General features: G+C 35.5%; 2 protein-coding genes across 2 annotated transcripts; one reads left to right on the top strand and one right to left on the bottom strand.

The window, feature by feature from the left end:
- The first annotated feature begins 218 nt into the window (after positions 1-218).
- Positions 219-2,554, top strand: LOC112036192 (chlorophyll a-b binding protein 8, chloroplastic). The gene is made up of 3 exons (XM_024069000.2): positions 219-535; positions 680-741; positions 1,714-2,554. The coding sequence occupies exons 1-3, from the start codon at positions 392-394 to the stop codon at positions 2,327-2,329; spliced, it is 822 nt and encodes a 273-aa protein (XP_023924768.1). The 5' UTR covers positions 219-391; the 3' UTR covers positions 2,330-2,554.
- A 600-nt stretch (positions 2,555-3,154) lies between these two features.
- On the bottom strand, positions 3,155-6,088 carry LOC112036191 (transmembrane 9 superfamily member 12). The gene is made up of 2 exons (XM_024068998.2): positions 5,863-6,088; positions 3,155-5,605 (listed from the first exon to the last, which is right to left on the bottom strand). The coding sequence occupies exon 2, from the start codon at positions 5,533-5,535 to the stop codon at positions 3,559-3,561; it is 1,977 nt and encodes a 658-aa protein (XP_023924766.2). The 5' UTR covers positions 5,536-5,605; positions 5,863-6,088; the 3' UTR covers positions 3,155-3,558.
- Between the last annotated feature and the right edge of the window lie 8,055 nt (positions 6,089-14,143).

The following is a 14,143-nucleotide window of genomic DNA, read 5'->3' as shown; positions in this document are numbered from 1 at the left end:
CAATTCCACATTTTAAAATCTCGCTAGTAGTAAAATAAGTGATTTTGAGGCAGCCACGTGAAGAATGGAGATTCTGAAAGAGAGAAATCTGGAAGAGGCAAATCCCTTATCCAAGTAACAATACCACGTGTACACTCCTTGTTGGAGAATCAGATACTGGGCTAATCTGAAAGTCGGGCCACCTCGTATAACAACCAGAAAACCAGTGCCACTGTGTCCACAAGTAGATGCTTTGATTGGACCATATTTTCTGCCATTAGTTTAAGGGGCAATCCACTATCCTCACACCAGATTTCATTCTTTAGATAATCAATCATATAGTACTCTAATCTACCTACTACTACTACTTTGATTACAAAACAGAGGGAGAGAGAAGAAGAAGAAGAAGAAAATGGCAACACAAGCACTTGTATCATCATCCTCTCTGACCTCTTCAGTGGAGGCAGCTAGGAAGGTACTTGGAGCAAGATCTTCAATTGGGTCCTCAAGAAAAGCTTCCTTTTCAGTAAGGGCAGCAACCACTCCACCTGTTAAGGTTTGTTTATTCTTCTTCTTCTTCTTCTTCTTCTTATATTATTATTCACTTAAGTGTAATAGATTGTGTACATTTGTGTCCAAACCAGTTTACTTACTACTAAACATTGTTCCCTATTTATGTGCTCGATTGATTTGATATCAGCAAGGAGCAGATCGACCCTTGTGGTTTGCATCCAAGCAGAGTCTTACTTACTTGGACGGCAGGTAACTCTTACTCATGCATGCAATTTTCTACATTTCTTTAAGGAGCTTGAACACTTCAAAATTCCTTTTTTTTTTTTTTTCAATGCATGCGCATAGTTGTCAGTATCGTATCGTGTGTAAAAAATTTCGTATCATATCGGTGTATTGTAAGTGCTCATAAATCGTACGATATAGTGTGCATATCATATGAATCCTAAAATAGTACGTATCGTACAATACATAGACAAATGCTTTAAAATCTTAGCATTAACAAAAAATCTTATATTTAGCCCCCGTTTGGGGCCCATAGACAAATGCTTTAACAATTATTAAAATAAAAAGAAGAAGAAGAGATAGTAAATGTTAATGAAAATGAAGTAAATTTTAATGAAGAAATAAGTTTGCAAAATGATAAACATGATGCCATAGATGGGGTTTATTAGGCAATATGGTGAAGATAAATTATTATTTTTGGATCATTTGTAATATATTATCATTTTTGAATTTAAGCCATTTGAATATGTATGTTATAAGTACATACTAGTTTGATTTATTTAGTTAGCTTGTTAGATATTATTACATAAGTGATAAATAAATTAGTCATTAATTGCATATATTTTAAATTTATAATGAATATACCATTTATATATGTATATTTATAATTTTTTATAAATTTTATTAAGTGTTTGTGTATGATACACGATACGAAAAAATAAAAAATCGATTCATGAAACGATTCACGTTTTGATCAAAACTATGTGCATGCGTATTCTCATTATGTTGGAAGTGAGAAAAAAAAAAAAAAAACTTTTATTTTAAAAAATTCCTATAATTTCAGATATGTTTTTAAAGATTTTGATGGTATTTTTATTTATTTTGAAGACTTATAAGAAAATATGACATATGTCCATGCTTCATGCTTTATTTTCTTATGGATGTTTAATGCACCTGCCTTGGGCTTCATTTTGATGAACTTCTTTGAAAAATATACAGCCTCCCTGGTGACTATGGATTCGACCCTCTAGGCCTCTCGGACCCAGAGGGTACAGGCGGGTTCATTGAGCCCAGATGGTTAGCCTATGGTGAGGTAATCAATGGACGTTATGCCATGTTGGGTGCAGTGGGTGCCATAGCACCCGAGATTTTGGGGAAGCTTGGCCTCATTCCTCAGGAAACAGCCCTGCCTTGGTTCAAAACTGGAGTCATCCCACCGGCCGGGACATACGACTACTGGGCAGACCCTTACACACTTTTTGTACTTGAGTTGGCACTGATGGGATTTGCAGAGCACAGGAGGTTCCAAGACTGGTACAATCCAGGGTCTATGAGCAAACAGTACTTCTTGGGGTTAGAGAAGTATTTGGGAGGGACTGATAACCCAGCCTACCCTGGCGGACCCTTGTTTAACCCACTTGGCTTTGGAAAGGATGAGAAGTCATTGAATGACTTGAAGCTCAAGGAGATCAAGAATGGAAGGTTGGCCATGTTGGCTATCTTGGGTTACTTTGTACAAGCTCTTGTTACAGGTGTTGGACCTTACCAAAACCTCTTGGATCATCTGGCTGACCCTGTCAACAACAATATCTTGACTAGCCTCAAGTTCCATTAAGGGGATTATATATATTATATTTACTCCTCTTGTTGTTTGGAACAACCCACCCGACCACTTCTCTATCTCTCTTTCTGCTGTAACATGATGTCTACCTATCTTGTGATCCTTGTTTAGTTCTGTAAGAAATGAGATGTTAAGGACTGAAAATAGACCTGTTAATTAATGCCTCCAGTATGTAATCAATCTTAATATGTAGCTAATCAGAGTATTTATCTTTCTCAAGTACTCGTTAGCATTTTCATCAGGCATAGATCCATGATTTTTTTCCTTCAATGAAATCAAGCAATCCAAACATTAGAGAGAGGTTTACCCAAAACAGTAATACACAGACAAACAAAATTTTAGTTCAAGTAACACCTGGACCCTAACCCAAACACAAACATGACGAAGTCCACTATAACTATGCGGGTACATGCATGTGAATGTTTGGAATAACCTATTTTCATCTTAAAACAAAATGTACACTTTTTTAGAACATTATCCTTGTCAAGGTATAATTATACTTTTGCACAATTAAACAGAATAAGCTGATGAAAATAAGGTCATCCAAACCTGTCTTAGAACCATACATGGATGCTGAAGACCACAAGTAATGGGTTCTCAGACTCATAACAACTAATAAGATATTCTCCAATCCACACCTTACTAAATCAAAATTTAAGGAATGGACCCTACCTACAGCAATGGAGTTCTAAATTGAGTAAATTCTAATCTCCTACAATGGGGTTCTCCATGAATGCTTATCGTAACCAATTCCACTAATATACAAATTAAAGAGCAACTACTCTGATTTTACAAATTAAAAACAGTCATCAGCATGAGTAAAATCAAATGACCAATCAACCTTTCTATTCAATTATAAAATGAAAGAGAATAAGGATAGAAAGTTCAAACAATTACAACTTCCTAGAACAATTTGATTAAACTGAAACAGATAGTGCAAATGAACCTCAATATTAGTAATTGTGGAAAAGCATAAAAAAAAAGGACAACAAAGAGAGAAAAGGGGAATTACAACTTTGCTGTTCTCTAAACTCAAGATGCATAGAAAATATAACAGGCTTTGATAGCATCATTAAACCATCTGAGAGCCTCTTAATATGAGCTGTAAACAGTCAGCCTCAGACAAGTAAACGCCAAAAAGATTATCCGAGAAAATTATTTTCCTCTTCCTACATACCAGAGCCTTCTCCAACTGATTGATGAAGAATACCAGCTATCACTTTTTAATCAATCTTTACGGACGAGAATAGGTAATGAACAAAGTAGAAAGACATAAGGAAGCCAATGGTGCCAGTTGCCAACATGATCGCAAATGCCATGATCAGTGAATAGCCGAGATATAGAATGGCTGACACAGGCCCACTCAAACTTTTCAGGTCAAAAACCAAGTAATTGATTGAGTACAGGAACACGTAAAGGGCAACTGAACCTGAAGCAAAGAAAGCTTTCCACCACCACTGCCAATCCTCCACACATAGATGCATGTAGGTGAGGACCACTGACACTTCAGCACAAACAATAACTAGCAACAAAAGAACAATCAGCAGGAACCCAAAGACATAATAAAACCTGCCAAGCCAGATGCTAGTAAGAATAAAGAATAGCTCAATAAAGAGGGTTCCAAATGGCAGGGTCCCGGCACCAAGAACAAGAAGCCATGATGGATATTTGCGTGCAGGAATTTCCCTAGGGATCTGGTTGGTTCGCACAGGGTACTGAATTGCCTCAGCTCGTGTCCCCAATAATCCTCCCAGGAGGGTAAGTGGCACTGAAACGCAGAACCAAAGGAACAGCAGTAAAAAGTACAAGGAAATGGGAATGGCACCAGTACTCTTGCTGCCCCACAGAATGAAATTCAATGCCGTGAGGATAGCAAAGACAATTCCAGAAAAGAAGCATGCCACCGACCAGGAAACAGACTTCCAACCTTCTGAAGTTCCCTTTAAGGTTCTCCAGAGGCGTACACCAACATAACCAGCAGCAATTCCAAGGAAAAGATACAGAACAATCATTCCAGTAAGCAACATTCCCCGTGAAGCTGGTGACAAGAAACCAAAAGCTGCAAAAACAATAGTGACAATTGCCATCCCTAAAATCTGAACCCCATCACCGACCATCACGCAAAGTAGCTTGGGGCAATTTGGTTCTCTGAAGACATCACCCACAACAAGCTTCCACCCAGAAAGCTCCTCATTCATCTGAGCTTGAGATTCTTTGTCCAATTCCTCATACCTTGTTAGATCCCTTCTCACCGTCCTCAAGAATATAACAAAAACTATACCAGCCAGGAAAAAGATAACCATTACTGAATTCAAGATAGAGAACCAGTGGACTCGGGCACCCTCCATCTTCAAATAAGCATCCCACCTCGATGGCCATCTTATATCGCTTTTCACAAATTCAACGTCATAGGTGAATGACACCTTCTCTTGCTCCCGTATTATCTGAGACTTCTCAAGCTCAGAAGGGCAGGTCACAGGAGGAATATTGTCATAAATTTTATGTTTTGACATGACTTCGGGATCATGCTTCACACTGCAAGGGACAACCTCAAAACCAACAATTTCAAACCCGGACGCCTTTTTCTTATCCGCATCAGTCGAAATCACCCCCATACCTTCTTCCCCAGTCCCAACGATCTCCACACCACTCCCTTCATACTCGTGAACCAAAACCTTGAACTTGAGATGATTAATGATGTAATCTTCATTATTATTTTGAGTGAACCCGACAGGGTACCCGGTCCACTGAATGCTCACATCATTTTGCCTAGAGTACCTCATGGCAGGCAAGTTATCAAGAATCATATTCACTTGATACAAATCACGGGTTCTCTGTTTCAACAGCTTAACCTCGTTCTCATTCAACGCGTGGGTAGTACACAAGTAAACTGTTTCATTAACATTCATTCGGAAACGGTACGGGGAGTTATCAATCTGATCTCCCATGAGGAGCTCGCCGAGATTCTCAGCACTTTTCTTGATACCCTCAGGGGGTTTGCAGTAAGGGAGACTATAGTAGCTGAAAGGAAGCTCGGTTTCGATGGATGTCAAGGAATTGACTTTGGCAAATATGGAGTCCCGAGTCGAATATGTGTGCATATAGCTTCCGGGAAGGTAAAACGCATTGCAAGTAGTATGTGCAGAGAGAATAAACAAGAACAGGAAAACCCATTTCGAGAATGGCTTTGATAAAGCCATTGCGAAACTGAAAAGACCCAGATCTTAGAAACAGTGATGGTGGATCTGTGTGTGAGTTACAGCTACAAGGCTACACAAAGAAGAAAGCAAAAAAAAAAGAAAAAAAAAAAAAGAAGAAGAATTACAGATCCGTATACATAATCATTGCTGACAACATGTAAAAGAATTCATTTTTAGAAATAGATCGTAACAAATATAGAAAACAACGCAAAGATAAGGGATTCGGTTATTAAAAATGGAAAAAGAACGAGAGAAATGGCACAGATCTGTGAAAATTTGTACAGGAAAATGAAATGGGAAAAGGAGGAGAAGAAGAGAGAAACGAACCTGTGGAGCGAGATCGGATCAAAGCACAGATCTGATTTTGTTGTTGATCTGAGGATCTTTCTTTCTCTCTCTGTCTCTCTCTGAGTGGAGAAAATCAGGGGTGAGCGATAAAAGAAAGGCAAGATTGGGAAGGGGAACCCTATGCTATATGCTATGCTATGCTATGCTATGAGAATGAGATAACTGGAACCTTCCTTCAATGAGAAATTCTCACGCCACTGATAAAAGTGATGGAAGGTTAATACCACGATTATCAAATAGATGTGGGTGAGGCGTTATTGTTAAACTTTTTTTTTTTTTTAATCAAATTGAAAGGGAAATAAATTTGCATAATAAGTATGTAATAAATGATGTTTTATATTTTACCTTAATTAACACTTTTTTAACTTAATTAATTAGGTAAACACGTGATAAGTATTTATTAGTAGAGTATAGAGTCGAGTAAAAAAAGTAAGGCAGAAAATTTAGACTTAATTAATTAAGGGCTTCTTTTTAATAATTAAAAAAAAAAAAGTTAAATGCTATCAACTAATGAATGATTTCTTATCTCACCCCCCCCAACAAAAAAAAAAAAAACATGGTTTTTTTTAAATGATGTACATGGTTGCTAATAATTAGTATTTATTTTTTATTTTTTGAGAAACACACTCTCACACAAGAAAAAGAGGAAAATGTTATAATACAAAGACATATCACGACTCTTAAATCTTATATATTCAAATCTTTTATATATATAGAAAAGATAATTGCATATATTCTTTTCTACCTTTTTTTTTTAATAAGGGTAAAATTTATTAAAAATATATTTAGGATGACAAAAGGAATCTGTCCATCAACTGCCTTAGTCCCAGTAAAGGCCTATGAAGGGAGGGTGGAGCTTGGTTGCGGTCTACAAGTAAGTACAGAAGGAGTTCTGGCAAGTAAAATTGTGCATCGGCCCATTTAGCGATATGGGCTTAAAAAGAAAGAAAACTTAGAAAGTAAATTTGTATAAGAGGGCTTTGTATGTTTGTGGTGATTTAGTGGAGTTCTCATTCTAATCGGTAAGTGAAATAGGTAAAAACATAATCTGAATTATGACTTATCAACTATCTCAATTCATAGGTTTTTTAAAGGGTCAATCACAATATTAGCACCCCCTTCAATTGACAAACTTAAGACCTTGGTTACACCAGAATAAAGTGGTAGTAAATGAGGCCATTATTTCAAATGAATTTTCCAACAATTTTAGAAGATATTTAAAGATTAATAGGTATTTTGTTCAAGAAGTCAAATAGCATTTAATTGAGGTTTTTTTTAGGGAATATTTAACTTTTATGTTTTAGTTCTCCTAGGCATACAAGTAATTTATTTTGTTCATAGTTCCTATGAGTGAGTCAAGGTCTTAAAAATGTAATGTTTTTAATTGCTAATTTCATTCTCTTATGTTCTAAGCATTATATAAGTCATTTGGCTGAATTGAATAAAAGCATATTATAATGTTTTTTCATATTAAAAAGCTTTGTGCTTCAGAAGATGGATTTCTTCTTTTAAACTCTTATCCCTTTAAGGATTCCTTAGGTAGTGAGTTCTGGTTCGGTATTGAAAAGCTTGAATTTGTGCTAAAACACAAGAGCTTGTTTAGACACCCAATTTTAAATTACGGCGTAATTGCTTTTACTCTAACTTATCTAAGTGCAGAATAAGAATAAATGACGCGCAATAAACTGGAACTACTCTAGTGCATAAACATGAACAATAAATAATAAAAGTAAAGTACAAGAGTAACAGAAGAGAGATGCAAATACAAGATAACACCAAAATGTGTTATCGAAAAGGAAACTGAAAAACTTAGCGAACAACCTCTCTGCGACCCTCCAAGTTGAAATTGATCCACTAATGAATAAGTTGGAGTACACAAATAACAAAAGACTCTTCAAGCCTAGTCTATCCAATGTACTTGAGCCCTCCAAGCTCCTGTTACCAACGGACTTCTCGGAGTCTTGTCTTCACTAACTTTCCGGATCCCGCAATACCGCCCGATTGCATCCGCCAAGTCTCACCAGTTTCTTTTGGCAAATCCCCAAAGTTTTCCAAGCTCTAAAACACTTTCTACACTCTAAATATGTGTGGATTGTGTTTGGGTACAAATCTCCTCTCAAGGTATGACAATGAGAGAGAGAAGGAGAAGATGCTACAATGATTTCTCACTAAGGATGAGTAGCTCTTTCTCTAAAAATGTGGGTGTATTATGTTGTAGAAACCTTTCTAGGGTTTTTTTTTTTTTTTTTTTTTTGACCTATTTTACTTTTGTGGGTAATGAGGGTATATATAGTATGGGTGAAGGGTAAGAAAGTCACACTTAAAATCCTCCAGGTAGAGAGTTTCACGGGTACCTCTCAAGATGGCCTGTCTCGCGAAGTACTCACGAAATGCAATCCGGCACTTGACTCTTCAGCTTCCAAAATATGCTTCTCATGTGCCCTTTTCGCGAGAACCTTTCTCATGAACTTCTTGTGAGCTAGTAGCAAAAATGCACTGATCTTCATTTCATGCTTGATTCTTTACCAACTTAATACTAAACCCAATACAATAAAATCCCACAAAATACAAAGAAAAAATTTAATGCACTTACAACAATTTTTGTCATGGAATAAAACTAACATAAAATATAGTTGTAAATCACAACTTTATAGGTATCTCTTTGGGCAATGTTTTTGTATCCCATATAGTGATGAGTCATTTATCCCTTTTATTTATTAAGTGTTTTGTTCAAACCATTGTACCATATTGCATTCTAGCCATCCTTTACTCCCTTATCGGATCAATTTGGTTTTTCCCTTACAAATTTGGTATCACTTGGTATCAGAGTAAGTTTTTCCTGTTGGATTTGTTGCTATTCTCAATCTGTTCCAAATCTATCTCTTCATTGTATTTGTCAATTTTGTATTTTGTCGTGAGGAATTTGTGCTCTTGCCATATATTTTTGGAAAGGCCTATCTCTCTAGTTTCTAACCAAAAAAAAAAAAAAAAGCGGATCATGATTTTGAGTTTTCTAGAGTGAGATATTCACAATTAACTGAACAATTGTTAATTTCTCAGAAAATGAAGAATTTGCTTATTCTTGTTCAAGATGGCTCCAAGAAGTGTACAATCTAAGCTGGTTGAGATGAGACAACTTTGTGAAGCTCTTCATCAAAGGATGAATAAACTTGATAGTTAAATTCCAGCCTCTCTAATTCATATTTGTAGGAGAAAGCATGTGATTCCTTGCAAAGAAGTTGATCCTTCAATTTCTATTGCAAAATCTACTATTGAGGGTCAATGGCCTTTGGATTGTTTTGTTCAATTGTATTTGAAGATGGTGAGGATTGCTCAAGAGACAATGTTGTAGTGGATGGTATTCTTCACCAATCTTTGATGAGTACCATGATGAAGAACCAAAAGATGATTTGAATGAAGAATATCAAGATGGTAATTTGTGGTGCTAAAAGTTTTGATATCCAACCAATGATGACTACCCAAGGAAATGAGATAGCTTATTTTAAAGTTGTGGAAAATTACGAGAAACAAGCAACTCATGTTCCAAATGATGATCAAAGCTTGATTGAAAGATTCAATTGCTTATCTCTTGATGATAATGATGATGATACTTTTTTTTGTTCTAATACAAAAGGTCGTTGATTTTACGAAACATAATTGTTCAAAGGTAAGATTCATTGCTTTAGCCATAGAACAGAAGGGTATCAAGATATTATCTCTTGAAGAGAAATATCCACATGATGATTTTCTTGGGGTTGACAAGTATTTATTTCCTAATTATAAATTCGATATTGATCTTATTCCATCAATTGAGATTAAGGCTCCATGTCTTGAAGTAATTCAAGGGGGTTCAATGCTTACAAAGATAAGACCTCAAAAACTGTGTAAAGATAGAAATCAAGGATCAGTAGATCAATATACTGATTTGTTCTTCACCTTTGTTACATGTGATGTATGGAAAAACAAATCACAAATCAGAATTTGTTCAGTTAGGTTTATCATGAGCGAGAAAATATTGGTTAGCAGCATATCACCACATGTATTGTTGAAAATAAAGGCATGAAAAGGAATGATTGGACAACCAATTGATCAAGGCAAGGATCTGAACTTAAACTTAAGGACTAGTTTTCTCAAGAAAGGGAGTGACACCATAATAAAGTGGCAAAAAATAAGGCTATTATTTTAAATGATTTTTCCAACAATTTTAGAAGATATTTGAAGATTAATTGGTATTTTGTCCAAGAAGTAAAATAACATTTAATTAGGGTTTTTCTAGGAAATATACTTTTATGTTCTAGTACTTCTAGGCAAACAAGTCATTTATTTTGTTTGTAGTTCCTATAAGTCAAGGTCTTAAAAATGTAATGTTTTTAATTGTTAACTTCGCTCTCCCATGCTTAGAGGGTTGTTATAAGCATTATATAAGTCATTGGCTGAATTGAATAAAAGCATATTATAGAGTGTATTTTCAGATTAAAAAGCTTTTTGTTTAAGAAGATGGATTTCTTCTTTTAAACTCTTGTCCCTTTAGTGGATTATTTGGGTGGTGAGTTCTGGTTCTATATCTTTTTGGGTGGTGTTTCTATATCCCATAGAGTGGTGAGTCATTTATCCTTTTTATTTAGTAAGGGTTTTTTTTTAAATCATCGTACCATATTACATTCCAGCCATCCTTCACTCCCTTATAGGATCAATTTGGTTTTTCCCTTACAAATCTGGTATCACTTGGTTTGTAGTTGTTGTAATTGCAAGAAGTGCAGCCTTAATTGCTATTCAAACCAATGAGTGAGTGGTGTCTATTACAGTTGTAGATACCCATTTTCACAACACATTTTTTACAAACCTAACTAGACCAAGCTCAACCTCCTTGTGGACCTAATTGATGTATTATATTATACTTTATTCTTTTAAGCATGACCCAAGCCCATGTAATATAAAGGGAATTTAAGGAAGTGTGTTTTGGAGAACTGAGTAAACCTTTTTTAGGCTTTTTGCATGAGTCCATATCATGTGTGTTGCAAAGTGGGCTGGGGACACTTGTAACACCTAGAGCTCATGGAAATGGTCTGATACTTGAAATTTTCACATAGTTGAAGGTTTATTGTATGTGGCTAAACATTCTGACCAACTCATTTTAGCCCCTAGAACTTGGCTAAGAATGGCTTCCCAATGAGTTTAAATGACTGGGGAAGAATACCCAATTAGGTAGTCAAATAAATTCCTCAATTGTGCTTAAAACAAGCCAATCTCTTATCCAAACAAAAGCAAATTGAACCAAACCATCATTTTAGCATTTTGGTGGTCCAAAACTTTAGCCATTAGCCAAAAATTAGTCCTTAAGGATGACCCAAGCTTGATTTAAAACCCCCAAATTAGATCAAACACAACCAATTCACGTTTTACCCTTAGACCTAAAACTTCATAACAAAAGCTCATACAACCATCAAGAAGTTACACAATTCTGATGCCCAGGGGTGAAAATAGTGGTACTAAGGAGTCTTCTCTCTTGCCCTCACCACCTCTTTCAAATTCCTCTTCCTCTGTATGTGTAAAACATTTCTAGATTTAATGAACTATGCATATTTTCCATCTCTTTGTTGTTTTGCACTTTGATTTCATTCTTGTGATGCACCACTAGCTTCTTTCATTGAATATTGAAATTTTGGGCTTGAATCTCTCCAGGTAATCACACTTTAAAGAATCCAATAAGAGTTTTGGGCTTGTCCTAGCATTTTCAGCCCTTGAAACAAAACGTCCCCAATAACAATTTTGATGGATAAGATTGTACTGTGTGAGTCTCTACAAACTAAAGAGAAGAATGGTAAAATCAAAGTTAAATTTCATCTATCCTGAATGTGATCTTCAACCAAAGGTTAACTCTTTAGGGGTTTTAGATTCTCATGCTTCAATGTGGAAATAAAAGGCTTTTTTATTTGTGTAGCAGGTAGGAAGGGGGAAGTGGAGGTATTTTTGAAGATAAGCTTGACTTTGTGCCACTATATGCAATCACAAATGGTTTTAGCTACGAGAAAAAAATGATGTTCCCTCTATTCTATCAAGACCAAGATTTATTGTTGGTTCACAGAAGCATCTGATCCAATCTAGTGCTAATTTCCTAGTTATCGATTCGAGATTGATTGATCATTTTGTGTATCTTCATATAATTGTTTTAATTGGATGTTCAATGAAGATATACACCATTGTTTCATAGCGTCGGTAGTATGAGGGTCGGGTCTTTTATACGTTCATCTTATAATGAATTTATTTGTAGGGGAATGATTTCCACACAATTTTATAGAGTATTAACTTGGGTTTTTCATTGACTTCGACTCCATAGTTTCTTCCATTTGTTGGATTCTTGGTCCACACTCTTGAATCACTCAAGAACATTAATTAAGTAATTAATTAACTAGCCTTTTCACATGTGCTATGTGCCTTTTCAAGGCCTTTATGAAAAATGTATTGATGGTCATTTCAAACAAATTTTCTACAAGGGTAATTCCAACCAAGCCTGACCTTCTTATGGGTCCAATTTATGTATTACATTATATTTTGTTTTTTTTTTTTAAGCATGACCCAAGCTCATATGACATAATGGGAATTTGAGGGAGTATGGTTTGGAGGGTATGGGTGGACTCTATTGGAACTTTTGCATGAGCCAAGGATATGTGTGCTATTAAGTGGGTTGGGGATACTAACAACACTAAAGCTAATGGAAAGGGTCTAGTATTCGAAATTTTCATCCAAAAGTGGCCTCTAGCTCTTGTTGTTTGTGGCTAAACTTTTTGGCCAAACCAGTTTTAGCCTCTAAAGCATGTTTGGCCCCTTAGCTAACCTTGGCTACATGCTACCACTAAGAGGAGCTTCCCAAGGGGCTAAATCAGATGAGAATATGCAACCAATCATACTTGTTCAAAATATTTCCTTAATTATACAAAAAGCAAGCCAACCCTTTTACACCAAACAAAGTAAATTTGACCACTACCATTAGTTTAACATCATGGGGGGTCATAGCCTCAACTATTATGCTTAGACCAGTCCTTGAGAGCATCCTAAGCTTGGTTTAAAAGCCCTCGATTAGATCAAACACAAAACTAAACCACATTTTGGTCAAAAACCATAACCTCAGAGTAACAACCCATTCAACCATCAAAGAGTTATATAATTCTGAGGTTTGGAGGTGAAAACAGTGGTACCAATGAGTCTTTTCTCTCTCTTCCTCATCACCTTTCTCAAATTCCTCTTCCTACTATCTGTAGAAAAAAGCTTTAGCCTTGATGTTCTAAGCATTTTTGTTAGTGTAATTTCAATTTTTTTTCCTCTCTTTTTAAAGCACCATTAGCCTTTGTTCATCACACATTTCGAATTGTGGACTTGACTCTTCAAAAACAATCATATTTAAAGAACCTTAGTGGAGATTTGGGCTTGTTTTACATTTTGGCCTTTTGCCCTAAACTTTGCATGAATTTCACTTTTTGTCCCTAAACTTTAAAATTTTTGTTTTTCGTTCTAAAATTTTTAAAGATATTTTTTTTCAATAGTTTATGGACAAAAAGGAATTTTTTAAAATAGTCTAGGGATGAAAAAAAAAACTTTTCAAATAGAGAAATGATAAGTGACATTTTCAATAGTTTAGAAATGAAAAATGAACATTTTAAAGTTTAGAAGCAAGATACGAAATTCATGCAAAGTTTAGAGACAAAAATAATATTTTAGCAACACAAGATAAAAAAGAGAGAAAGAAACGACATATTTAGAACAAAACAAACATGAAAGAGTAGAGAACCCAAAAACTTAAACTTAATCCCAATTAATAAAGACTGAAAGATTAGTTTTCAATTTATTGTCAAAAATATGATGATATGAATAGTGATGAACACAAGAAAATCAGTAGGCTGAATGTCTCAGGTGTTGATCTCAAAGTTGACTGGAATGTCCTGAAAAAATAAACACAAGATCAGAAGAGATCGGGGAAGACCGGCCAAGGATCCTCCGATGATAAAGTCAATATTTTCTGAATTCCAATTTGTATTAAAGTGTCAGAATGAATTACCTCTTCGTAAGGGAATGCTTATATAGTGCACATGGAATGGTTATTTGTTTAATAACCGTTCCTATTGTCGAGGAATTCAGAAGATTCAGAGGTAACTTTCATAACTACCATGAAAGTTATTTTATTTGTATTGTTGTTCCATAACGGTTAGTTGGACTTGGCTTGTTATGGTGCAATTTGTCTCTTACGCCTGGTGGAAATCATGTT

The sequence above is a fragment of the Quercus suber genome, unplaced genomic scaffold, assembly GCF_002906115.3.
Source record: "Quercus suber isolate HL8 unplaced genomic scaffold, Cork oak 2.0 scaffold_207, whole genome shotgun sequence".
NCBI classification, from domain to species: Eukaryota; Viridiplantae; Streptophyta; class Magnoliopsida; order Fagales; family Fagaceae; genus Quercus; species Quercus suber.
This window is presented reverse-complemented; position numbering and strand designations above follow the sequence as displayed.

What these genes read in the sequence shown, in the direction of transcription:
- LOC112036192 (XM_024069000.2), top strand. Translation starts at nt 392, where the DNA reads ATGGCAACACAAGCACTTGTATCATCATCCTCTCTGACCTCTTCAGTG. An exon ending in CAACCACTCCACCTGTTAAG is followed by an intron (nt 536 to 679) that starts GTTTGTTTATTC and finishes ATTTGATATCAG; the next exon opens with CAAGGAGCAGATCGACCCTT. An exon ending in CTTACTTACTTGGACGGCAG is followed by an intron (nt 742 to 1,713) that starts GTAACTCTTACT and finishes AAAAATATACAG; the next exon opens with CCTCCCTGGTGACTATGGAT.
- LOC112036191 (XM_024068998.2), bottom strand. Translation starts at nt 5,535, where the DNA reads ATGGCTTTATCAAAGCCATTCTCGAAATGGGTTTTCCTGTTCTTGTTT.